The sequence below is a fragment of the Scomber scombrus genome, chromosome 4 (genome assembly GCF_963691925.1).
Source record: "Scomber scombrus chromosome 4, fScoSco1.1, whole genome shotgun sequence".
Classification (NCBI taxonomy): domain Eukaryota; kingdom Metazoa; phylum Chordata; class Actinopteri; order Scombriformes; family Scombridae; genus Scomber; species Scomber scombrus.
In genome coordinates this window covers 19,360,330-19,387,607 of record NC_084973.1, presented here as the reverse complement: position 1 = coordinate 19,387,607, position 27,278 = coordinate 19,360,330, and the positions used below count along the sequence as shown (strand labels likewise).

The 27,278-nt window shown below is 39.0% G+C and overlaps 3 protein-coding genes across 3 annotated transcripts; 2 read left to right on the top strand and 1 right to left on the bottom strand.

Moving 5' to 3' along the window:
• Positions 1-556: 556 nt before the first annotated feature.
• On the top strand, positions 557-3,795 carry mpeg1.1 (macrophage expressed 1, tandem duplicate 1). Its single transcript, XM_062417680.1, has 2 exons — positions 557-1,114; positions 1,486-3,795. Exons 1-2 carry the CDS (start codon positions 662-664, stop codon positions 3,178-3,180), a joined length of 2,148 nt encoding a protein of 715 aa, XP_062273664.1. The 5' UTR covers positions 557-661; the 3' UTR covers positions 3,181-3,795.
• Positions 3,796-5,550: 1,755 nt separating this feature from the next.
• Positions 5,551-8,704, top strand: prf1.5 (perforin 1.5). Its single transcript, XM_062418068.1, has 4 exons — positions 5,551-5,820; positions 6,025-6,296; positions 7,038-7,179; positions 7,523-8,704. Exons 1-4 carry the CDS (start codon positions 5,551-5,553, stop codon positions 8,408-8,410), a joined length of 1,572 nt encoding a protein of 523 aa, XP_062274052.1. The 3' UTR covers positions 8,411-8,704.
• Positions 8,705-9,529: 825 nt separating this feature from the next.
• On the bottom strand, positions 9,530-25,483 carry smarcad1a (SWI/SNF-related, matrix-associated actin-dependent regulator of chromatin, subfamily a, containing DEAD/H box 1 a). The gene is made up of 23 exons (XM_062418070.1): positions 25,046-25,483; positions 24,329-24,455; positions 24,104-24,233; positions 23,442-23,511; positions 23,112-23,200; positions 22,006-22,113; positions 21,439-21,517; positions 20,622-21,325; positions 19,274-19,470; positions 18,885-18,975; positions 17,614-17,713; positions 17,201-17,260; positions 16,893-16,968; positions 16,640-16,775; positions 16,311-16,442; positions 15,747-15,842; positions 14,725-14,842; positions 14,519-14,634; positions 12,652-12,840; positions 12,425-12,543; positions 12,051-12,233; positions 11,556-11,665; positions 9,530-10,901 (listed from the first exon to the last, which is right to left on the bottom strand). Exons 1-23 carry the CDS (start codon positions 25,155-25,157, stop codon positions 10,840-10,842), a joined length of 3,204 nt encoding a protein of 1,067 aa, XP_062274054.1. The 5' UTR covers positions 25,158-25,483; the 3' UTR covers positions 9,530-10,839.
• Between the last annotated feature and the right edge of the window lie 1,795 nt (positions 25,484-27,278).

The window sequence follows — 27,278 nt, the reverse complement described above, 5'->3', positions numbered from 1 at the left end:
TAATAATAATAATAATAATGATAATAATGATTGAACTCAGTGCAACGTCGGAAGTCCCCTGGTAGTCCAGACCTATGGCAGCATAGCTTGGGGCTAGTCTAGGACAAAAAGGAAAGTGGCAAAAAGGAAAGCCTACTCTTAAACATAGACAGGGTGTTTGTCTCCTGGATCAAAACTCGTTTTACAGGAAACCAGTGCAGATATGATCTTTTTTCCTGGTTTTTGTTATGATGTGTAGCTGAATTATGGCTAAGCACAATAATGTCTGTTTTGTTTAGGTTTAATAGAAGAAAATTGCAAGTCATCCAGGTCTTTGTGTCCTTAAGACATATTTCAAGTTTAATTAAGTTTATTACACTTTGAAGATCTGTGATAAAACAAGATGAGTCATAGTTGAGTGAAAGTATTCTGGTTTAAATCTTTGACAGATAATCCCATTTTGGCCAGCTGATTTATTTTACTTTTTCTGTTCTAAATAGGTAGCCTATTGTATTTATACTTTGCAAATGAAATGAACATGCAGATGAAAGCAAAATCACAGCCACACCTTTTTACACCAGTTGTTCCGGTTTGTCATATGATAAATAGCATATGACAAAGAAGGAGGAACTTGGCTTGAACTTTATATTCAATCATCCTAGCCTTCAATTCTGATACAGTCATGATGAAGGGAGCAGTGACCCTCCTGGCTTTCTTTCTCCTCCATGTCGGCTTGTCAGTCCCTGTCAGCCGCCCCACAAACTGGCTCAGACAGTGTCGTGCCTCCACCAACCTCTCCATCACAGCACTGGAGGTGCTGCCTGGAGGAGGCTGGGACAATCTTCGGAACATGGATATGGGTCGAGTCATGAACCTCAGCTACCTCCAATGCCAGACCACTGAGGACGGGCTCTACCTCATCCCAGATGAGGTGTTTGTCATCCCCTACAAGGAAACAGGAGTGGAGACCAGCTCAGAGATTATCAACTCCTGGCTGGAACAGAAAAGCACATCATCTCGAAGCATAAATGCAGACGTATCATTTCTCTCGCTGCTGAATGGCAAATATTCTACTGAGAACCAGAGGATGAAAACCCACCAGGTCAAAGACTCTTCAACCACAGCTAGAGTTCAGGTGAGTTTTGTATTTTTCATAGTTTGAATGTATGAAATGAACAAGCACATAGTCATAGGCAAAGTTTGTTGATCAAGAGCTAAAACATCCAAATCATTTTGTTTGAGTATAAATTAAGTACTACTAGTACCATGGTTCACTCATATATTTGTTTATTCTGTTGTGCTTCAATATTCCTATATTTATTCAGTTTATTTAAAAGAGGCAGTGTGTATAAATAAACCATGCTTTAGGCTATTTTTATCTGTAATGAACAGGTGTTACATAGTAATTTTTAAAAGGAAATAAAAAATAAACTGCAACATGTACAGCAAAAAACTACAAAAAACTAAATTATAACAGTTAATGATGTTTAATGATTTCTTTTTAAGGTTCGTAACTTCATCTACACAGTTAAGGCTTATCCAGACTTCAATCTGGACTTCCGCTTTGCTCAGCAAGTCAAAGAGATAGCTGATGCCATTGAGAATAACCAAACAAGGAATGCAGCCTACCTCTCAGAGAAGATGGTGCTGGACTATGGAACCCATGTTATCAATAGCGTCGATGCCGGGGCTACTTTGATGCAAGAAGACTACCTCCGTTCTTCTTATGTGTCAGACAGTGTGTCCGACAGTTCCACTGTCAAAGCACAGGCTGGCTTAAACTTTTTTGACAAACTCAAGTTTGACATAAGCAGTCAAACTACCCAACAGAGCTCATTACAACAAAAGTATCAGTCCAATATTGAGTATTCCATTATTCAAAGCCATGGAGGTGGTACACCTTTCTATCCTGGCATCACTCTGCAGAAGTGGCAGGAAAGTACCAGAAACAATCTGGTTGCTATTGATCGGGCAGGATTTCCCCTACACTACTTTATAAACACCAACACCTTCCCTGACCTGCCACAGCCTACAGTTGGCAAAGTAGCTGTTACAGTGATTCAGGCCATAGAGCAGTACTACAAGGTCAACACCCGCCCTGGCTGTGTTGACATAAACTCCAAGAACTTTAACTTCCAGGCCAACATTGATGATTCATCCTGTGAGGGCCCTGCCACAAACCTTAGTTTTGGGGGTGTCTACCAGCAGTGTATTCCTATCAACCGAGATGCAGGCCCACTTTGTGAGGCCCTGGCCGAGAAAAACCCAGATACCGGTGACTTCTCCTGTCGTCCACCATACACCCCCACTTTACTGAGATCAGAAGTGAGACAGCAGGGTTACACCTTGTACCAATGCCACAGAGAAAGCTATCACTGTGGGTTTTTGGGATGGTCCACTTGTCATGAATCAGTGTGTCAGGACAACTACTATGTTCGCTCTGCTCAGATCAACACCTACTGGTGCTCTGTAAATGGAAAGGCTCCAGACAACTCAGGGTATCTATTTGGAGGCATATACAGCCCCTCTATTCTGAACCCCCTCACCAACACAAAAAATTGCCCCCCAAACTTCATTCCAGTGAAGTTTCTCTCAGATGGCCAAATGATCTGTGTGAGCAATAACTATGAAACTGGCACTAGATTCTCAGTGCCATTCGGAGGCCTCTTCAGCTGTCAGTCTAACAACCCACTGGCAGGGAATCAACGTCGCTGCCCTCCCAAGTTCAGTCAGCACCTTGCTACAGTGAGTGATGGCTGTGAAATTCTTTACTGTGTCCAGTCAGGACTGTTCACAGGTGGAGATCTGTTACCGATCCATCTTCCTCCTTTCACTAAACCTCCACTTGTTAGCATGCAAGCCACTAACACTGTTATGGTGATGACTGAGGGAGAAAAGAGCTGGGTCAGAATAGGGCAGACCAAGATGTGGAAACTGGCCACACCAGAGGAAATCAAGGAGACTGTACGAAAGCTTAAGCTAGATTCGAGTCAGATGTCTAGTGCAGAAAAGACAGGGGTAGCTTTTGCAGTGATGGGTATGGTGGTGCTGGTGGTTGTAGGAGCAGTACTGCTGCTAAAGAGAAGGAGGAGGCTGTCTGGGTTTAGGACAGCTAGAGGGTATGAAGAAATAGGCGGAGAGGTTGAGTGTACTGAAGGGGAGAGGGAGGCAGACAGGGAGACAGAGCAGGTTGAGGCTTGAAATATACCCAAAGCATTGACACTCAGAGGTAGAAGTATCTGGTGTCACAGATATTGTTTTTAACTTTCTTGTTGATTTTCCATATCACCCCAGAAATCACTGTTATGTAGCTTCTATTTTTTTAAAATGTTTATGTAGTCAAACTTCTAATGAGTTGTACTTTGCATTTATTATTTTTTCTTGTGAAATGTTTATGTAACCAGTCAGCTATTCACATTTAACAACTGCTAGGGGCAGTAAATTTAATAGTTTTAGAGAAAAATGTATTGCTAGAATTTTTTCTGATAGCATAGTGTGTGTGTGTGTGTGTGTGTGTGTGTGTGTGTGTGTGTGTGTGTGTGTGTGTGTGTGTGTGTGTGTGTGTGTGATAGCAATGTTTAGCATGCAACAACACATTATTTTGAATCCAGAGCAATCTGCCACTGAAATCACCAAATGCAACAGGGAAAGGCAAAGAGCTGGTTTCCAAAGGCCACAGTTTACAAACACTGCCCCCTTGAGGTCAAGACTCACAACAGCATGTAACATTTTTTACTTTGCATTTAATTACTTGAATATTTTATGGGATGTTGATTGAATGTAGCATTTATAAAACAGTTTACAGTATAAATTTATATAAACAACAGAAGCATAATGATGATTTTTTAAAATGTCTTGTACTTTGCTTTTTATATCATGTATGTCAATATTAAGCACTTCAGTTCTAATTAAAGCAATGTAAAAACAATTTCATGAATATGTGTCAATATTTATGTTGTATTTATCCTTGTTTTGTCTCCAGATATGAGACATTTAGAAGTGACCTAAATTCTCTATAAATACCCTGATCAGTGGTCCCTTTGGTACACAAAGTGAAGACCTTGTAACAAGAACAGGTGTGTATGATGTGTATGAGTTTTGGTTTTGTGCTTACACATTTAACATTTCATGACTGCAGTTATATTCACATCATACTGTTAGGGTTAGTACAAAATGCAAGTTACAGTTGAAGTGAACTCACAGGAAGCAAGCATGCACAAGTCTGTAAATGTGGCATTAAGTCACATATTGCTTGCCTAAATAAAAAGAGCTAATCTGGGCTGAAAAACAAAGTTTCACTTCCACGTCAAAGAAATGTCTTAGACAGAGCACAGAGATGCGCATTTATCTTCCCCAACTTCACTGAAAAAAACCACCAACATCCATAAATAGACAATGGCAAAGCTGACCTCATGGTTTGGTTAAGGTTATCTGTACACAGACAGGCTGGGTCAGACATTATATAGACAAAAACACACACAGTCACTCCAACAGTCACACATACATACACACACACATACACACACACATACAATACACTCACATGCACATACAAACACATAAGTAAATCCATTTCCTGTAAAGAGTGCCCCATTTTGATGTTCATCTTTACTCTTGTGACTATACAAGAAGCTCCCTCCCCCACACATGTGCGCGCACACACACACACACACACACACACACACACACACACACACACACACACACACACACACACACACACACACACACACACACACACACACACACACACACACACACACACACACACACACACACACACACACACAGCTGTTAGGAAAACAAACCCACTCATGCTGAGGAAATTGGTAAGACCTTGGGGAAGAGAGACAGAGAGAGAGAGGGAGCGTGTGAGAATGAGCCAAAAAGAAAGACAGACACACATAGCCCTGAAGCCAGGGAACTCCCTCCTAGGTCTTTTTCATACGGCGAAAGACAGACAAAAGAGTGCACCCGCCTGGATTTTAATGCAGTCATGCCAGTAAAGCCAAAGCTCTCTCAACAGTGATTTCATTTGCAGCAGGATCAAGAGTTTGCAGTTCACAGCGAGTGGTGCCATCAATGGAGTTAGTAGAGAGGGATAGGCACGACAAATGTATTTTTCTTGGATGTTAAAATCTGGAGAAGGATTTTAGCAACAACAAAAAGACAAAGACACAATCTGAAGGAAAATAAATCAAACACAGTCGAAGGTAAGAAAGCATATCTCCTCTTATATCGTGTTGTTTTAGTACATGTCTCTATTGTGCATGAGTTTTGTGTTGACACAGCATCTGTGCCAGGATACCATGCCCCAGTTTATAAAAAAGGGCGGATTAAAAGATCATCTACATCAACTGTGTAACAGACAATAAGATAATTCGTCATCTATTATGAGACAGTTTCCTACAAGCAGCAACCCTGCTGTTTGATCACTGTTAAACGTGTGGAAATGTGGTTCAATTTAAAAGCAAAATAAGGTAGAAAATTAGTATTTAATTACAAAAATGTATATACAAATACAAAATTTTGACTTTACTGAATACATTTTCACCCTATTTTTAGTTAACCATGCCAGCTGAAGGATTCCAAAGGGGCAAATTTGTTCTGTTTATGTTGGCTTTGCCGGGCATTTTGGATGTCCACAGGGTCCAGAGCTGTCGGATTGGCTCTGGGCCAGAGTGTGAAAAAGCCTCTTTTGTCCCGGGCTACAACCTGGCTGGGGAAGGTTTTGATGTGGTACGGATGCGTCGAACAGGAGCATATGTCATCAATGTTAAAGGTCATCTGGCTGACAACCACACCTGTACACTGTGTCCAAACCCATTCCACATGGGACAGGTAAGTACTGTAGAATTCAGCCTTCTCTCCACACTCCTTTTCAGGGTGTCTTCATTCAGTCTAAACGTCCTGCAGTTATTTCCATCAAACTGTTTTCCTCTTTTTGTGCCTTCTGCTCCGTCTTTTTTACATCACACTTCCTCTAAATCTTTTCTTCTGGCACCTGCATCCCACTGTACATCCTGCCTTTTTTCTCCTCCATAGATTCAGAAGCTCCCAGCTGCAGTACTTGACTGGCGTCCCTTCAGCCGCTGCAGTAAGCAGCTTTCTAGTGCCCTCCACCACTCTGTAGACTCTCTGCTGCGCAGCTCCAGTTCCTTAGTTAACAACAACTGGGATCTGGGTTTGAGCTTAGATAATATTGGCAAGGCAGTGATGGGAGGAAGCCGCTCAGACTTGGCCAAGTTTGCTCGTTCGCAGCACAGTGTGGATAAAGCCACTTTTGCCATCCATGAAATCAGTTGCACCTATTACAGGTAAAGGATAGTGGCATGGTAAAAATGGGACATTGCCATTATATATTAAGTGTTGATTGATATAATATTACTGGGATTATTAAATCCAAAAAATGTGGTTAATGTCATGTTATCTTGTGCTTTTAGTGTGTTTTTATGATCCTTTTAAATCATGTATAGTGTCTTTGAGAACCCTGAAAGGCACTCTAGAAATAAAATGTAATATTATTATTATTATTATTATTATTATTATCAATCAGACTGATATTTGCACCATTGTTACATACTAGTATAGTGCAGCACGTGAGAGTGTAGTTAACACAGGAATCCCGTTATTAAATTTAAATATTATCCCATTTGGCTAAACACATCCTTATTCCCATATTAATTAAGAACAGCAATAAAACTCAGTGGTGGCTCAACCAATGTAATATTGATATATGTAATAATAGTAATGCTTAAGGAGTAAAAACCATCTGCTGATACCATCTTTCTCGACATACTATGCATGTTAAGGAGGCAGATGTATTAGTGGCAAAGGTCACAGCATAGAGTGGTTAAAAAGTGAAAGATAAATATAAACGACAGCTCACAGATGTTCCTCAGGGAGCAAAAGGTTTGAAATTGATTTACAAACTAATAGTGCACAAAGGAAACGCATTTTTGGCAAAGTTACAACAGCTTCATATGAACTCGACAGCTTATTGTGTTTGCAACATACGGGTCAAGATAATAATCTGTTGTTGTCTTTTGTTATTACAGCTACAGGCTTGCTGACCATCCCCAGCTGAGTGCAGAGTTCATGAGGCATCTGCAGAGACTCCCACAGAGTTTAAATACAAGCCAGAGCAGAGCCCTGTATAGACGGCTGATCGACACCTATGGAACACACTACATACACCAGGTCCTCTTTCCTGGCCTCTCATACTGTCGTTCTTCTGCTACAGAATGTCTCTCTGACATGGTCTTGAATCCTTAATTTCTATTTTGACATCAATACAAACCAGTGTCTTTGTCTAATTGATTTGAACATACACTTTTGAAGAACTCAACTCTCAATCAGCACTTTCTCTGAAAAATTAATCATCTTAAATAAATAAGAGGTTGGAAAATTTAAGATTAAAGATAGACTAAATTAAAGATAGGCTGGAAAAGTTTCTGAAAGGTCATAACTATAAATTGAAACTTGACAAGATGATGAATTTAGCATCTGACAGTTATTCTATAATATCATTTGTATTTCCTAGGTCCATCTTGGTGGTAAAGTGAAGCGAATAACAGCATTTAGGACCTGCCTGGCCACATTGAAGGGCTTCTCAGAGTCTGATATCAAAAACTGTCTTAACATTGAACTCCGCATGGCTCTGGGTTTCGTCCCTGCCAATGCATCCTTCTCCAACAAGTGTGACAACCTCTTGAAGGGCAATATGAGCATGGGTTTCTACCAGGGCTTCATGACCCATAAGATCGAGGTTATCGGAGGGGAGAGGTACTTCCCTGACATCCTCTACCAGCAGGATCTGTCCGAAGCCTACCACAGCTGGATGCACAGCCTCGACGACAACCCTGATGTGGTTTCATATGCTATCTTCCCTCTGCATCATCTGGCGGAAGACTCACAGATCAGCGCTAACCTTAGAAGTACTGTCACAGAGTACATTAAAGAGAACCAGCTGAGGGACGGGCAGATGGGTTTCAAGAACTGCTCCCCGACCCCCAACTTGGACCACAACTGCTGTCCGCTTCGGGCAGGCAGAGGAACTCTAAGACTGGACATCCACAGAGCTGCTGGTCTGAGGGCAGACACCTTCACGAAAACAGATGCTTACGTTAAGATCTTCTACAACGGTATGTACGAAGAGACGGAGACCGTGATGGACGACAATAACCCAGTATGGAATGCGACTTATAACTTTGGTTCAGTGGAACTGGGTCAGGAGTTGAGGTTTGAAGTCTGGGATCGGGATGTGCTTTACAATGACTTAGCAGGGAGGTGTCTAATCTTTCCTGAGCGAGGAACTCATTCCTTAAGCTGTCAGCTGAAAAGAGGAGTTCTTTATTTCACCTACACCATCAAATGTGATGCTCACTTGACTGGCTTCAGGTGTGGAAGATACTCACCCAACGCTGAGTAGATTATAAGATAAAGCATGTTGTAGATGATGTTATAGTAGCTTTTTCCAAACAGATAAGTACAATTTGTTTGTGTGTGTTTTTTTTTTTAAAACAAGTTTGTAAACTGTAAATTCCCTTACATTTTCTCTGAATTGCTTACAGACATTGCTGTATTCATACAAGCCAGCCTTGTCCCTTTTCTTTTTATCTCATAATGTCTTGGTAATATTTAACCAAAGTCAAAATTCTTACAACATTTGTTGTACTTCTTAAAATAAAGAAATTTTGACACAGGATGCTGCTATTTTCCGTTGTAAGCCACCTTGAGTTCATCTTAGGTGGCGGAAAAATGAAGTCAAATATCACAATATTTTTTACCAAATACCTCAATATTGGTATTTCGACAATATTGTAGGGGACAGCTAGAAAAGTCTGGTAAGTTCAGAAAATTACACCACTTTGCTGTAACACAGCTATTTTGATTATTCCATTTAATACAATTTGAACTACTTATAATGAGATCTTTTTAGACGTATTACACCAAAAATGGCAGTTTTCCACTACCCATTTTGTACATAAAAACAAGTTTTACATTTTCACCCAAACTTAATCCTAATTGAGTCGAAACCAGTTCAAACTGTGTACCACAGACCTTCTTGTTGCCAAACACCACCATAAAAAGTCTCATTTGCTGTCAATGGTTTGACAGAACATATAGAATTAAAGCCGCAAGCGGCGATGGCGGGCCCTCGCTCACCCATGCCACCGCGGGGCCTGAGGCATGGCGGGGCTGTGGCGTGAAGCAGAAAGTGAGAAAAAACCTGGAAGCAGTTGCCGCTCGGGCCCTAATAATAATAATAATAAACATTACAATTTCAATAGGGCTTTCGCCAGGCGACTTGCAGTCGCCGCTCGGGCCCTAATAATAATAATAAACATTACAATTTTAATAGGGCTTTCGCCAGGCGACTTGCAGTCGCCGCTCGGGCCCTAATAATAAACATTACAATTTCAATAGGGCTTTCCCCAGGCGACTTGCAGTCGCCGCTCGGGCCCTAATAATAATATAATATAATAACATATAATAATAGAATATTCATACATAAAAAAGACAATTTTCCTGTTGGCATCCCCTCCTGCTGACCCACTGAAAGCACAACTACAAAAGTATTTATTGAAATCTTTATTATTTAGTTCAAACTTGAACCTAAAAAACATACAAATTACTTAGTAAAAGCTTTTACAGTTACACATTAACACTTACAAGACATTACGCAATCATACAGTGCATGAATGTAGCAGCTGCTTCCTCAAATCATCATCTTTGCGTCTCCTGGATCAAAATATTTTAAGGAATGAAAACAGCAAAGGAACTAGTCAAGAACATTTCCTCTTATATCATTTTGCACTTGAATACGGTTTGTTTTTCATACTATAAAACTGGAATAATTGTATGTTAAATGCATCGAACACTTTCAAACAACTATGTCAATAGAAACTGATCAGGCTGCCTTTGTCAATCATTTTAATGGTAACAAAGTCAGAGTTAAACTATCAGGATGAAACTCCACACGATACACAAATGGTGACAGTGAATACAATTTCCTAAATACTTGGCTGACTTTTTGATGCAACCATAATTGGCAAAAAATGTTGGGTATTGGTTGTAGTGGAGGAAATCAACACTTTGATGTTGTTCTACCTGCTGATCTTAAAAATGCTGCTGTGGATAACGGCAGCAAAAACATTTCGATGTAAACAAATACTTTTTTAAGAAGAATTGGAAAGATTTAACAGTCATATATGACGAATGGTAAAACTCTACTTTATTCCTTGCACCACATCTTCAGGTACGCAAGCACAATTTCCATACTAGAATTTGTAATATCATCTATCAGAGACTGAAGGTAAGCTTTTCCTGTCAATATCATTACCAGCATTCAGTACCTTTATCTGATCGTGCATAATAAAAGACCGAATCCACATGACATGGATTATGTAAACTTAAATTACGCTACTTCTCTGTCTGATACTGTTTCAGTCATAAGATCCAGAGTATCAAAAATTCAATGCCGTCCTCCAACAGTGGCTGCATTACTGGTTGTTCCATCTTCTAAAACACCACATTCTTTTTACAATATGAGACCCTCATATAACATGTGGAGTGCTGAATATATAAAAGGCAAACTTTTTGCCTAGCCTATGTATACTGGTTACTTGGTCAAAGTAAGAGCAAAACCTGTGTGCATGTAGAAAGTGTTTAGGCACAGCTACCACGTTACACAGATCTCAATATCAGAATGTTTTGTTTCATGGCAGCATATGGTTTTCAGTAATTTTCCAGTTTAGACACTAAAGTGTGTGTTCAATCCGAACACTCAAGTCTGCCCAGAATCACAAAAATGCCTTTAAAATGTAATTGTACAGTCAAGTTTCACTTGTTTTTATATCACATTCCCAGTGAAGCTCTGAGCAAAGATGCCATATCTTCAGGTATGTTCCCCTCACCACCTAAAGGACAAATTATGTTTTATTTTTTTTGCATTTGGAAATCAGAAGGTTATAGTATTGTATGTTATAACAATAAACTTTAATTAAAAAAAAAGAAGGTTATAGTAAACACACGTGGGCTATTTCAGAAACCAAAAACATGGCTATTGGTAACTCCCCTTAAGCTTTAGATATATATTGCCATAAGCACTACACCAGTGCTTGGCAGAACCTGGATGATTCATGATGTGTTCTCTGATTCTCATTCCTCAGATGTGCCTGTACTTTATTTACAAAATAATGTAATTCTCTTTCTCCACATTGTAATTTCTGTATAGACATCTACTGCATGTCTCTGATCCCTTCTTTAATACTCTTCTCAAGCTGATGTGAGTAGTCATTATTTAAATTGTGGATTCCAACAAGTTAGTCTGTTTTTAAGAAGAATCCCCAGACATTTTAAATATATCATAAAAATTAAACTGTTGCATCAACTATTTTGAAGAATATATTTTCTGTACTGTCTGTCAAGCCATATTGATGCAGATTTTCATGGTGTTTTATATTTTTTTTAAAAGACATGTAGATTGACAGAAAAAATGCACGGCTGAGAGCGAGCATGCACATACAGTTGAGAAAGTGTGTGTGTGTGTATATATGTATATATTTCCTCACCCTGTTCAGCGGTGGTCATGTCCTGCTCCAGTTTGAGTTTCTTCTGGCCAAGTTGCAGTATGCAGTCCTCTATGCTGTCCTTACTTATCAGTTTAATGACCTGCACAGTCCTGACAAACACAAAGCGAAGTTCATTAGTCACTGTGCTAATCTTTTTTTCTAAGTGGGGGAATTTTACCTGAAGAAAATCTGTAATTCCAACTATTATTAATTACTACTCGTTTTACTGTTTTCTTTTTCAAAATTCAAAATATTGCTGTGCATTATGTAATGCTAAAAAACAATAGCACATATTTAGGGAAACACACTGTATATCCTGTATAATTCAAGTATTTGTCTGAGCTTGTCTTAGCTTATTTTTGGCGTAATAAGTAAAAATTACATTTATAGTTATTTCACACTCATTAAACTTTTCTGTTCAATTTTTACTCTAAATTCTGAATAAATGTGTCTTTTTAAAAATGTGCAGCCTTTGATCGAATGCCATGACCTCACCTGGTCTGACCTACACGGTGACATCTGTCCTCAGCCTGTTTGTCATTGTAGGGATTGCAGTCAATGTCATGTAAGATCACAACATTAGCTGAAGTGAGGTTGATGCCGAGGCCGCCGGCACGTGTTGACAACAGGAACACAAATATGTCAGGGTCCGTGTTGAACTCATCAATCAACACGATCCTGCAGGACAAACACATTTACAAGATTACTTTTGACATAGTGTATGTTATGTTGACTACAACAGATTTATTATATTTCATTGTGAATAAATCGCTAGAGTAACTGAGATGCTTAACTCACTGATTCAAATTAGGACCATGTGTGACGGTTATGTTGCTAAATAAAGCAGCTATTTACTATAAAACTCTGACCTGTCTGCTATGGGTGTGGATCCGTCCAGTCTAACATAGCGATGCTTGAGATGTCTCAGCAGTATTTCCACAATGTCCAGCATCATGGTGAACTGACTGAATAAAACCACTCTGTCTCCCTGTACAATGAGAGGAAAGTTATGTTACATGATTTTAAAATCAATAGCATTCTTCATTTACACATTCTTTATTTGTGCAAAGGCATGGTTTGGCACATTTGTGGTTACCTTGTCCTTGAGTGAAGTCAGCAGCTCCGTGAGGTGATGGAACTTCCCAGAGTCGAGCAGAAGATTGTTTTCAAGCTGGTAGGAGCCGATGGAAGAGTACTGCTGGCACAGACGATGCAGCTCAAAGTCTGACATCACTTCCATGTCCTCCTGGATCAGAGCAGCGTCTGCATCAAAGTGAGTTGGCTCCTGAGCAGGTTGGGAGAGAAAAATTCAATAAAGATTGGAGAAATACGCCAAAAATATTACAAAAGGAGGGAGAATGAATGAAGAATTAATTGATTACACCTACAGAAAATACAGTGTTCAACCAAAGAAATCAAAACATTAATGAAAACATAAATGGATGCTTTAAATGAAGAGACATACAGTGTGCAACCTTTAAAGTAATTTGCCGGTCAGTTTTAATGGTGCTTTTACTTGTATTTCATATTATGCTATTGCAGAGTCAAACAAAGTTGAATCTTACAATTTACTGTTTGTTAGATTTGATCAAATCCAAGGTAAACAAGATGTTAAGTAATCTTATTACATTTCAGCACTAAAAGTAGGGTATCAGGACAGTTTGATGGATATTTTGATAACACTTAACAGTGATAATTTGGGCCACAAAATATAGCATTAAAATCTCCCTTCCACAATCCAAATATTTACAAAAATATATACATGTAAAGCACTTTGGAACTGGCCTAAGTGAATGGAATTCATGCATGAATTATTCATTCACAGAGTAATACTTTTATTGTTTGTTTTTACTCTTAAACAAAATCATGCTAATATATTTTTTCTTTGTTATACTGTATTTTGAGGGAGTTAGACATGTGTCCACTGTAGTGGACACCATGCATCAACGATATGAAAAGTGATTAAATGGAAATCAATGGAGGTAAAAAAAAAAAAAACATGTTTTATTAAGATATTAACATTTAGTAAGATCATATGGTATGAATACACACAGTAACATTAAATAACAACAAAAATAGAGAGGACATTTGAAAAGTATGTCATATAATGCTTAGAAAGTAAACTCATTTTATTCATTTAACAATGCCATGGCCATCGTTTGTGCAGGCTATCAGAGTTGGTGGATGAAGGTATGATCTTTGTTTTTACTATTTGTTTTTTAAAGGTTGTTCACTTCTGTGGCCCTGCTATTGCTGAATGAATTAAAATGAGTTTCAAGAGACAGAATGACTGTTTTCAAATATATTCTATACCGTTATTGTTATTTAATAATATACATATTCATACCATTTGCTCTAAGTAAATGTTAATATCTTAGTAAAACATATTTTTGGTGAGCACAAATACATAACTACAAACACACACACATATATCATAATTTTAAATAGAACATACAAAATAAGGAAAAATCCATATATAGGCCCAATAGGCAAAATATAACGTTCACTGGAGTGGACAGATGTATTTTCAGTCCCAGAAAAAAATGTACAAGAAATATATTATTAAAAACTTGATAAACATGTTAATAACATCCTTTTCAGTTGAAAAATATATTTTTTTAACCAATTCTATCTCTGGGAACAAAATGATTTAACAGATATTACTGAGTTAATTGGTGTATCTCCTCTACCCTCCGCCATTTTGAATTTATAATGCAATATTCCAAAATGATTGAAAAAAACAAAAATGATATTGGGGGTTTACCACCTAGGTGGTTGGGACATGGTACTACAACTTAAATGGTTCAAAATGACTTGTAAACATCTGTCCAGTGTAGTGAACACCATGCATAAACTTGCCTTGCCTTAAGATGGCACAGAAATGTGAATGCTTGGTGTCATTGACCAGCTACGTCTGGCAGCAGAAATGGGAGAAGACGAAAAGACAAAGGAACAGGACTAACCTTGAGCATGAGTTTGCTCATGGCTTTGAGCTTCTCTGTGGTGTAATACTGTCTGTGAAGCAGAGGGTGGTTAGCCATCTTCCTCAACTGCATCATCACATTACACAGTTCACGCTCTGTGGGGAAAAAGCATCAAGGTAATGACTAATCACAGTATTTCCACCAACATGTTAGTTGTACAATATGGAGCAGTAAATGAGGCTTACTCTCGCCATTGGTGGAGGCCTTGAGTTTTTTAAGGAGCTTCTGGTAGAGAACCTGCTGTTTCTCGCTCATTGAGCAGAACTCTGTTTTCTCTTCCTTGGCAGGCAGCTGCTTGAGGACCTGTAAAAAAGAAAGACAGAAAATTAGTTCACAATACTGACACAGGGTTTCAACTAATTATTATACCTATTAGCACTAGCGCGATATTAGATTTTCACTATACCATTATTGTGGCCCAAAGATTTCATGATCAGCTACATTAATCTTTAACTTTGTTTGTGGTGTATTTTGTCTCCTTTCTTTTTTTTTTCCTTCTTTTTTTAAAGATTTTTTTTGGCTTTGACACCTTTATTCAGCAGTAGACAGGAAACATGGGAGAGAGAAAGGGGGGTATGACGTGCAGCAAAGGACCTCCAGCCGGGATTCGATAGGGGCCGGCTGCGTATGTGGCATGCGCTCTAACCACTCGACCACCTGCGCGCCTTTTGTCTCTTTTCTGGCTAATGAATTACACTCTAAATACAAGCTTAGGGAGGTGGGGTGATAGCCTTTAATCATAAATGTACAAAAACATACGATAAGAACAATTACATTCAATGGAGAGTGAAAAAAACAAATGGGCTGTTGTGTGTGTGTGTGTGTGTGTGTGTGTGTGTGTGTGTGTGTGTGTGTGTGTGGGGCGAGGAGGAAAGAGGATACAAAGCAAGACCGTAAAGAAACGGAGGCCCTGGATTATTACACAATATTATTATTTGTGTATTTTTAACACAATATCAATATGTAATTTTATAAATATCATGGTTATCATCAATATAGATATATACCCCTAATTCCTATTATGAAAATAACTTGGAAAAAGTAAATGTCCAAGAAAAACTGTGTTAAGGTGCAAAAGTGCCAGCCAGTTAATGAAAAAACAGAAGTGGCAGAAATTAAGTTTGTCAAATGTTTTTAATGGAAATGGATTCTTTGGATTAAATTATGTTTGCAGTTTAACATACTGTGATTACATATGTTAACTCACCTCACTCTTGACTCTTCTGAGGATAAAAGGCTTCATGATGAGTCTGGCCTGAGAAATACGATCCCTCTCAAAGCGGCTCTGCTCCTCGTGGGATTTCTGGAACATAACATGCATTGGTTACACATTTTGATTCGGATGGGCCAAAAAATAAACAAAAAAAAGCATACAATTACTCTGGGATATTTGTAGATGTTTGTTTATTTACTGGTTGAGTACTGAAACTGGACATTTCTGTTTATACACTTGTGAAAAAAATAATTTGAATGTACTGAAGTGGAGGGCCAGGAGATACAATTAAGGTAAGAGGTCAAACTGTAAGGGTCTTCTCACAGTATCAGGACAAAGTGAAGTATGAGAACATTTTTAAATCAGGTCAGTCGTTCGGAAATTCAAATTCATGATTTTATACCAGAATATCAGATTGATAAATCAACACTTGAAGAGGGCAGGCTTAAATTTCCAGGTGATGTTCATGTGGTTATTTGGTGCCATCAACTTTCAAATGATTACCATATGTCCACACAAACTGAGATAAAAACATAAAACACACAATTACACACTTACCATAGAAAACATTTTGGAGAGCTGTGTAGCAGAGTTGGAGAACATAGAAGGCATGATGAAGTTCAGGAGAGACATCAGCTCTAAGAGGTTGTTCTGTAAGGGAGTTCCTGTCAGCAACAAGCGATGCTCTGCCTACAAAGAGAGAGAGAAAGTGGCATCCTAAACTCTTATGTACGCCAGGTAAGAAATGCAGTAAAGCTGATGGCTGCTGGGGGGAGTCACAATAATTCTGAATATCAAGAGTAGAAAGGAAAAGAATTCTGTAGACAGATGAAAATACCACAGAAATGAGGTGGTGTTGGAAGAAAATACAATGTTAGTGAACTTACGTTAATAGCCATAAGGTGGCGGTAGCGCAGAGAGTTCATGTTCTTCAGCATGTGACCTTCATCAAACACAGCATACTTCAGACGCAGCTTACGGAAAAGGCTGCGGTCACTGTCGTTTCCAATGGCCAAGTTATACCTGGAAAACACGGGAAGAGGAGCTCTCAGTCTGTGTGGAAACTTGCTTCTGTACACTCAACTGTTCTTTCAGTAAAAAAAAAAACCTGATACAGTGTGTGAGTGTGCGTTTGCTCACGTGGTCACAATGACGTTAAACTCAACTTCATTATTTAAGATGTCATGTTTGAGGTAGCGGCGGTCCTCCACAGATCCTGTGCAGAACATATGAACACACACTCAAAACAAAAAAATATATATCATTGTGCATTATCTAGGGCTGCCCCCTGAAATTCACCCTAAGTCCAGATTTCACATCATTATATAGAGCAACATTGTGTGACAAGAATGGCAGGTGGTAAACTTTTACAGATTCTAGTCTATAAATGACACCAAACACCAAAAAGTAACAAATTCCAACGGGAAAAGATGGATGAGAAGTCTTACCATAATAAACTAGAACTTTGAGGCTTGGACACCACAGCTTCAGCTCTCTGACCCAGTTATCTACAAGAGATAAAATTAGTTATGCATAAATCACAAATAAACAATTGATTTATTTAAGTTCCAATTTTACAAAGGCTTTAGACAAATGAATGTAAACCACAAAAGATAAGAGGATCAAAAGTGTTTGTCAACTAATTGAAAGTATGTTTCTGGTAAACTGAATTAATGTTTTTTATAACACACATACAGAGAGGGCTACTAAATTTTAGTAAGTAGAATCTATAGTGTAGCCTTACACAACATGCAACACTACTTGCCATTCTTCAAAGCATCATTACCTATGTGTTGTTTGGTCAGATTAATATAATGCAGCGTAGCAAAGTAGAAAAGTGTGTGTGTGGGGGGATCATTACCCAGTGTAGACGATGGCACAGTGATGAGGTGAGGGCCATCTATTCCATCCTCGTACAACTGGGCCAGAAACGCAATAGCTTGGATTGTTTTTCCCAAACCCTGAAAGACAGAGAGAGACTCAGTCAGTTATCAAACACTGACACAAAAAGATCAAGAGTAAACCAGGTTGACAGACAAAAAAGTGCTTTTCAGATCACTCACCACACAGCAAAAATACTGACAGAATTTCAATGACACCTTTACTAAACAACATAAAAAAACCCTCTCATTTCTCTCACCATCTTTAACTCTTCACTGCCTTTACTTTGTTCCTGTCTTCCTAGAGGTTTCTTATTGTTTATTCACCTACAGGGTGGTTACACATATACACAAAACACTCTTTGATAACGACTCTCTTGGTGCAAAGCCTAAGAGTAAATCATTCCCTGGATAAATGTGAGGATGAGTAACACGCAGAGCCCAGACCCTTGAGGTTTGTGATGCAACTGGCTGGCAGAGTGCCTCTTCAACCCCTGTACTTAGTACAACACAGCATTGGACAGCTGCAAAAGGGAGCACCAACTACAAACATCCCCAACAACAGAGTGTGCATCTATAGAACAGATTTGCTACACTGTTGCAGGATCCAGGATGTTCACACAGCAGACTAAGCACTGAGAGTAATTTAGAAAGTAAAAGGCAACAAGGAAAGCTAACGACTGGGCTTCAAACTCTCATTATGAGTAACTTTGCTGGAAAAGATGTAAGACTGAAGTGCAAAAAAACAAAATACAAGTTCCCAAGGAAATGATCTCTGACAGAAGGAATCCGGAACACTGTGGCTTCTGCGAAAAACATCCAATGATGTGAAATAGCAATCTGAAGTGCTGAAATGAGACTTTATTGGTCTGTTGGACACAGTCAGCTCCTTGAATGCTGAAGTGTTTATTGGTCAGAAGAGGAGTCGAGAGATTTAGCAGATTGTTGTCACTGAACACATGGCTCTCAACTGCATGCACTGTACATTCACATGCACTTTGACAATTTCAACTTTTTCTGGGACAGCAGACATCTTTTTTAAGGCAAATGGACTTTGCCTTAACAAGTCAGTAGTAAAATTGTTCACCTCTAAACTATTTCACTTCTTGTGCCAACCATCCTTTTCCTCAGCCAAGGAAAATAGACAAAAGGAATGAAAACAGCCGTTTTTGACTTTCGGCTCACGGCCAGCACATCACAAATGTTGGTGGTGTACCCTCTCTTCCCCCTGGTTGTAGCTTAGTTGCCTTACCATTTCATCGGCCAGGATACCACTCAGGTTCTGATCGTGCAGCAGAAGCAACCACTTTAGGCCAATCATTTGATAGGGTTTCAGCTGATTTCTGAAAGACGACAAATAAAATGAGAATCATTTAATTATTTCATAAAACTGCTGGTTAACAACTGCTTAGCCCAAAAAGTATGAAGAAGCTTTGAAATCTGCAATTATTTCCAATCCTTCATTAGCAAAAGCTCACTGAGATAATGTGACTCAACATTAACTCTACTTAAACCAGGTATATTTGTCTTGGGACATGAGACCATGCTGCTACAAAAAGTACAATACATACATACAAACAACTTGTTTCATCAGTTTATGGACTATTCATAACAGTATGTGTATATGTGCGTTTCACTTACTGGCTGTTGAGGACACAGGGTTGTTCCGTGGCCCCTGTGCCCTTTTTCATAACCTCAGTGACCTTTTTGATCATTTTCGAAGAAATGGTCTCACATTTTGACATGAGCCCCAGGACAACCTTGCGCTCTCTGAGGACAACTCTACAGCCCAGCAATAAATCCTCTGACAGTCCATACTCTTTAATCAAGATATCGATCTGAAGAGCAGAGAGCAAAATGTCACACAATATGTCACAAGGCTATAAAGTTCCCTTTTATCACTCACACACTATGTTAGTACCTTTTCTGATATATCAGTAAGTGGAAAGGAACTAAACAGTTGCGTTAAAACAAAGTCAATAAGAGGCAATGTTGATCACAGGCCAAAATAAACTAAACTATTAGGTTAATACAAGTTGTCAATGATTATCCCTAGAAAACTGATTTATAGTGTTAGTCTAAAGAAGTCAAGAGTCGAACATTTAAAACAAAGCTACAAGTGGACAAGCATCCACAAAAAGAGACTAAAATCATGAGCACACACACCACAAAATAACTTAAATTGTGCCACAACATAAGCAGCATGTTTCTACTTTGCCAAGGCCGCCTATCTTCACTGATAGTTACATAGGCCTGTTTAAGTTATACTGTACTCTTCTCTATCTATATTATGGGACACTGTGTGGAATGTTTTAGTTAAGCACAACAGTCATTACAGTTGCACATGTCAAAGTGTGTTTTCCAGTTTTTATCCTTTATGCTGATGTTTTGTATCTACAAGAATGCAGTGGCCAGATAAGCTGCTACAAGCAAATGTATTAAAAGTGTGATTTCAAATATTTGTGTGCTTAGTCTTGACCTTTTAAACCAAACACACATGATGAAAAGAGGCAAACAACCCTACCACATGATTGTGTTTGACATTAAATATTTCACTTTGCTATTATTGCAGCATGACATCCTATGATGATTCATCGTTAGCCTCGTTAGCAATAATATTGACTGTATGATGACAACCTTTCAAATGTATAAATGGACAGAGGTTTGGAAAATGTAACTGCTGTTATTAAGACCATGCAGTGAGGTCAGGTGGTGAAGAGTTCTGCTATTCAACAGATTGTAAGGAATGTCTTGTCTCTAAAGAACAAACATTGATGTGCTCAATAAGTGAATAAGGTGTGAATGAAATGTAACAGGCCACAGAGTCGTTTACCAGGTGTTCCACTATGATTGACTGTGGCCCTTTGTTTTTAAAACTTCCCCCACTGATAACATCTGCACAGTTATACTTGGCATAATGGAACCACCAGTAATTTATTGCGGTCGCATTTGTTTAGAATAACACGCACATGCACACACGTTCTCTCACCAGGCTTTGCCATTCATTATAGGGTCTCAGTTCGACAATCTTCTGTGCTTTTTTCACTGAGCACCCAGAAATGAGTGACAGCTCATCTATTGATGCCTCCTGGAAGAATGTGAGGATCTCTTTCTTCATTTCTGTCATGCCACCTTTAGAGTCCAGCTCTTCATCCGAATCCTCAAACTCACTGTCACTAACTGTCTCCTCTTCATCATCATTTTCCCCCTCAGAACTGACATGTTCATCAGAGGCTCGTGCTTTCCTCTTTCTCTCTGCTGCCTCCTTCTTGGCTATACTAGTCCCACTGGCAAATTTGGACAACATCTGGGCAGTAGAGGAGGAAGAGGATGAGGAGGAGGATGGCTTCTGGGAGGAAGAGGTAGTTGTCTTCTTCACAAAGGAGGATGAAGACACTGAATCAGTACTTTTTTTAAGCCATGTATTCAGGGTAGACGTGCTATTTTTGTTTTTGGCCCTGTCGCTGTCTTCTGAGTCTGTGTCCTCACTGTCCCTTGTAGCATCTGAACTGTCCCCATCTGATTCACTGGCATTCGTGTGATGTTTGGAGCCCTTATGATCTCTGTTGTTTTTACTGTCTCCATGATCTTTGTGGCGCTTCGACTTTCTGTGGCCCCCATCTGACTTGTCTTTGCTCTTTGATTTGCTGGATTTCTTCTCTTCTGACTCAGGTGAGCTGAAGCTAGTATTGTCTGTCAGACAAAAAAAAGACAGCCAGACACAGTTAAGATGTTGAAACTTTACAGGAAAAGAACACATATAGGTGATAGAAAAGATGTCCAGATACAGATGGCTTTGTTCAGACCTGGATCTGAGAACATTTGTAGAACTTGCAGAGCATCCTCGACGTTCCAGTCGTGTTCCTGCAGCACCATCCGCAGCTCCTGTACCAAGACAGACATCAGCAAGGGTGAGATCTAACACATTAGAGCCACTGTTTCCTTAAACAGCCTAAACAAAATCCACCTATAAGTAGTTTGTGTGTTTGTTCCTCATTATGGTCTGGCAAGTCATTTTCCAAAGTCAAGCATCATTTCAAACAGTGGTAGAATAGATGATAGACAAGTTTTCTGCTTTGCTTAGGAATCACTGAACAAATATGTGTATTAGGCAATCACTGTTTTTTCTTTTCACTGAAAAGGATATGGCAGATATTCTTGAACTGAATGTTTCTGAACAAGTTTAATATGATAAGTAGACCTAATTGCTAGTATGCAGGGTAAAACAGAGAGCAGTTGGATATCATCACATCATACTGTTTCCTGCAACATCACAACCACACACAGAAAATACAGTTGTCATGTTATTTAATGCAGTCTAAGAGAGAGGAGAAGTGTCAAAACTAATCTCATAATGAAAAGTGTGTCATCACCTCTTTATCCTGGTCTGGAAACTTTTTCTGCAGTCTTCTGACCATCACCTCCTGCTTCTCCCAGCTTGGTTCTTCCCCATCATCCTCTTCTTCATCAGAATTCGTATTCTTCACAACAAAGATAAATGCAAAGCTAGGAAGGAGCGCTCAATTCCATAAAAACTGAGCTGAGCTGTGGATTTAAATCTCTAAAACACACGTGCCTGTGTCTGCATTCAACCGAAGTTTGTTTGCAGCTGAAAAGAAACATCGTTCTCTCAAACCACTGTGCGACAACAGTACGCCAACAGGGACCAACAGAGTGGTGACTCGTCTCTTGAGAAACAATCAGCTGATCACCTCATGTCTAATTCAGAATCTGTAATTTAAACTTGGATTCATATCATATCAGCATCTTAGTCTCATCAGCTTCATTAGTTCTGAATCAGGACCACCGGTATTTGAAGTAAGTCGCTGCTGAAGCACAGTAGGCTGCAGCTGTTAATTGAATGTGACAGATACTTTTAATTAACATCACAGTGGCTGCAGATGCAGGTAGTAGCTACAGGTTATGAACATTAATTAGGCCATCACTTAAACCGTAGTGTTTCTGCCTTCTCAGCCACTAGGACATCTTTGAGTAGTAGCGATTTAACCTTAAGTCACATGCAAATGTTGACAGGCAAATCTAATGAAAGGATTCATACTTAAAAAGTAGATTGAGCACTATATAAAGACCCCATCCCTACCCCTTAACACAAAATCAATCTGATCATCCTTACGAGGAACCTGCAGTTAGTACATTGTGCATCCGGCCTAATAAGAAGTAATCAATTTTTTTCTCTCATAAACAGCTGCGTATTCTTGTTTTTTCCTGTAAAAAATGTCTTATTTTTTCAACTGCTTTCTGGGCATAAAGCACAAAAACCTCACCTCCAAAAAAAACGGTTAAGTGTTTTTATGTGACTTACATACAACATGTCAGGATACTGGAAAAATGTATCACAGCAAAACAAACAATTAAAATGGCTCTAATTGTAAATATAATAAAACGGCACAATCTTAAAAAGGTGTACAAGTTATGATAATATCATTTTAAATCATTACAGTAGTATTAGTAATCTCACCACTGATGGTCTTCTCTTCTTGCTGGGTTGAATCTTCTCACTGTCCTGAGAACTGCTGGATCCATCCGCTTTTCTCTTTCTGCTTTGGTCTGAGGCGACAAAACAGACAGTGTTTACATAAAATAGCCAGCTGACTGGGAAAAGTGATTTTTTTTTGTCTTTTTCATAGCATATTCACTGACAATAATATTGTTCAGCATATTTGGTGGTAACCCAATTAATTACAATATTACAGAACGTGAAGAGAATATCAAGAGTTTCCCAGGTAACCACAAACACCAGGCCTGTACAACTACAGGGAAACCACTTGTGAAAAAATTATATTTTTACCTTCTTGATCACCAAACTGCAACAAGCATGCAGCTACAGCCCCCTCCAATGTGCTCGTACTTCTAATGACCTGTGAACATTACAGAAGAAAGATGAACAGTGTCCAAGGTATAACTGAGTGTAGGGTTGGGATAAAATCAAATATGACAATATTTTTGAACAAATACCTCGATATTGCAACAATTTTGTAGGGAGCCAGGGCTATTTGTGTTCTCACAAAATATTTACACAATGAGATTTTTGATAAATAATAATCAGTAATGTGGATATAATGAAAAACTAGTTAAAGGCAAATAATAGAACAGCTCGAACAGTCTGGTCAAATGACATCACTCTAATGTAATACAGCCTTAAAAAGCAAGACAAAACAACACTTATGCCAATCATGATATTACGATATCGAAAATCTAGGATGATATCTAGTCTCATATCACAATATCGATATATTATTGATATATTGCCTAGCCTTAGGTGGGTAATATATCAATTTTATCAGTAGAAGACATTAAGTTACAATCATTAAATCAGTCAAACTGATCCAGAGTAAATAAAACAGCAATTAAAAAAATGCACTCATAAGTCCACCTACAGATCCCGCCAGAGTCAAACTAAGGCGTTTCCGTCAACTCAACCTGCCAAACCTCTGCTATGTCTCAACTTGCCTCCAGTAGCTCCTTCCTCTTCATCTGAGGAAACATCTCTTGTAGTCTGTTCACTTTTTCCTCCAGCTCGTTGTCTTCATCATCTGTATGATCTGTTACCACATTTTTAGATGATTTTGCAACAGGGTCCCTAAAGAAGGCAGACAACCGATCAATATATTAGTATGAATCAGCATGAATGTGGGGGGTAGGGTTTAAAATGTTGTCATTTTAGATATCACTTACTTGGATTTCCTTGTTAATGATATTTTGGTTTTTGGCTCATCCTCCTCCAAGTCAATTGTAATGACTTCCTCAAAAACCACTCCTCGGGCATGGGACTTTGGTGTGCCTTTGACTGGTTTCATCTGAGCTGGGAGAGCAAAGTAGAAAAAACAAAATAGATGCATCCTAAGCGATTAGGCAGGACAGCTACAAGAGTAAAGCCTCAGAACAATGGTCCATTACAAAACTTCCCATTTTCACAAGCGTCATCTTAACCTCATCCAAAACACCCCTGAATGTATAAATTAAATATAGTGGCTTTGTAATGGACCAAACACATTTTTTCCAGACCAAAACGTACTCAGTACGCTTTGGCATCATGTGTTAATTGCTAGATTGTGTCATGTCTCTGAACTGTTGCCACTTGTACTACAGCTGAGTGACACATTAAGATGTGGGATCTAATTGTATCCCTGTTAGGCTATATACCTATAGTGTAGCACTCTAAGGATTACATTGGTTACATCACAAACCCGTAATCTGACTATGCCAATTAATAAACTGAAACAGTGTCTACATCAAAAACTATGATGCTCCAGGCTCTAGTACAGTCATTCTTGCCTAGAGCATGAAAAAAGCAATGTATTCACTGACTGTTTAAAGATAGCATGCCTGCAGCCTGACACATCTGGCTACCAGCCTTGTGAGCTAGCGTTAACATCTACTAGTTAATGTTACCTGGCTTATTTTCCTTCTCAGACTCGGGACTTTTGGACCCGCTCTCCTCTTGTTTGTTCGTTGTCGTCGCTGCCTTATCGAAACGAAAACGGTCTAAATTGAACATGCTCATTTTAACCGTCTATTTCCTGGCTGACAGTCGGAGCCCCTTTGTCTCTTTTTTTAGTAAGCAGCTGTATCTGCGCCGTAGCATGAAGCACAGCGTCCCTGCTAGCCAATGTGACAACCCTACTAACTAGCGTTCAATGTTAGCATAGCACTCAGCGGGCAGCGACGTTTTAAGGCTATGTCACCGCTTCGTTTTTAATCGGAATGGTGCACAATAGATTAATCAATGACACACAGATTTAGCAATGTAGGTAGTTATTAAAATCACGAGCCCGTTAAGGATTGTATCCCGACTACAACCGGTTTCCCGCGAACTCGCGGCCCCGGAGCGTCCTAGTGCTGGCTCCTCTCATTGGCCAGAGGACGAGGTGGGCAGGAACTCACAAGAGAGTCAAGATAGTTCACTGTCATTCACTTCCTTTTCTGTCGACATTCGGTTTAACAGGCTGAATCGCCAACAGCGGCCAAATGTCCTGCTTAATCTATTTGTCCCTGAGGTCCCTGTCATGCACTCAGCAACGTACAAGTAATTTATGATCTCCTTAACGTATACCTTGTTATGGTCTCACGGGGTTACAGTGTGGTAGGTGGTGTTTTCCAAGACTGCAAACAGGAGTAGGATGTGAAGTATCTTGACAATCAGTACAATATTCCTTATGAAACCGATGACGTGGTGACGTAATAAAATCCATCTGGCTAAAATTAGCTTGTAGGACACGATTAACAAATGATATAAGCACATAATTTGTATGAGTAGCTCATTCACCGTATTCTTGCTTTGTTTTCCAAGAAAAATGCCTTCTTCGAAGTGTGGGGGCCTGTTGTTGGAATAGTGCTGTCAAAGTGGCTGTAACTACCCCCACACTGGTCTCCAGTCAACCGCATATTTAATTACAGCCTATAGAAATTACAATGCGTTATTGCATGAACATATTTTAAGACAATGCGTTTACGTGAATTATGTATGTAATGTTCATCGGCAGTCCCAATTTAAACATATTGTGTAACAGTACAATAACTACAGAGTACAATAAACAGGACACACACAATGTCGACTAGGAATGACCAATATATGCTATAATGCTTTTAATTAACTATCTCCTGGCATCTTTGTCTTTTAGTAGTACCTTTTTTTTCTTTCTTTTGTTTCTTTTTTCTTTTTTACAGCAGATATGTTGCAAGTAAATCACAGGTATTAGTATTATTAATATAACAGTATTAGGCTAATGGTTGCCCTGTGGGTGCATGAATGGCCCATGGTCATGAGCCAGCATTATGTTATACAACTGTGGTAGCAGCATGTTTTTTAATCTTAAAACACTCGCCAGGTCTGCATCAATGCTAATTTCCCCTTCTTGTTAATTTACTTAAATTCACCTGAGTCTCTGCATTGTCCAGTAGATGCCACACTTGCATGAGAAACTTGCCATCTTCTGTGGGTGAGTTGAAGAGACGGTCATACATGTATTGATCAAAGGGGGCAGCAGATACACATTCTCTGACCTGGGATGAGGTATGTTGTGAGTAGGTCTACTACTCTTTTGTGATTCCTTGACTCCTTCTTATCTATGTGAGTGTGTGTTTACTTTTTGATGTTGCTGATTTATTGAGGACAAATAGAAACTTTTACTGATATGAACAACTATGATTTTACATGGTGTCTGAGATCCTATACTATTCCCTAGATAACATGCATTGTGTAAGCTGTATCCTGCACTGGCTCATAGCAAGGTACAGTCTTCTTCATTAGATAAAAAGTTAATCAGGGTAGAGCATGTCCCACAGCAGGACAGAAATTCCACATTTCACACATAAAGTTTGTTGATTTTGTTTCCTTCATTTTAAAAAAGTTGTTTCATTTCAAACGGTCATTCATGCATTACCTCATAAGGTTCTCTTCACACATTGTCTGGCTTTAGGAAAGAGTTGTGCAACAGATATTAATTTGTCAAAGATTATAAAGAATGTAAAATGTTGTAATGAATAGCATTGTGTTACACAGAAATGTATCAGTGTTACAGTTTTTATTGTCAATTGTCACAGGTTCATAATAATGTGTTACTTTCCCCAGCAGCCATCAAAATCATTGTAGCTCTTCTCTATATTTGATCTTGATGGTCAAAGT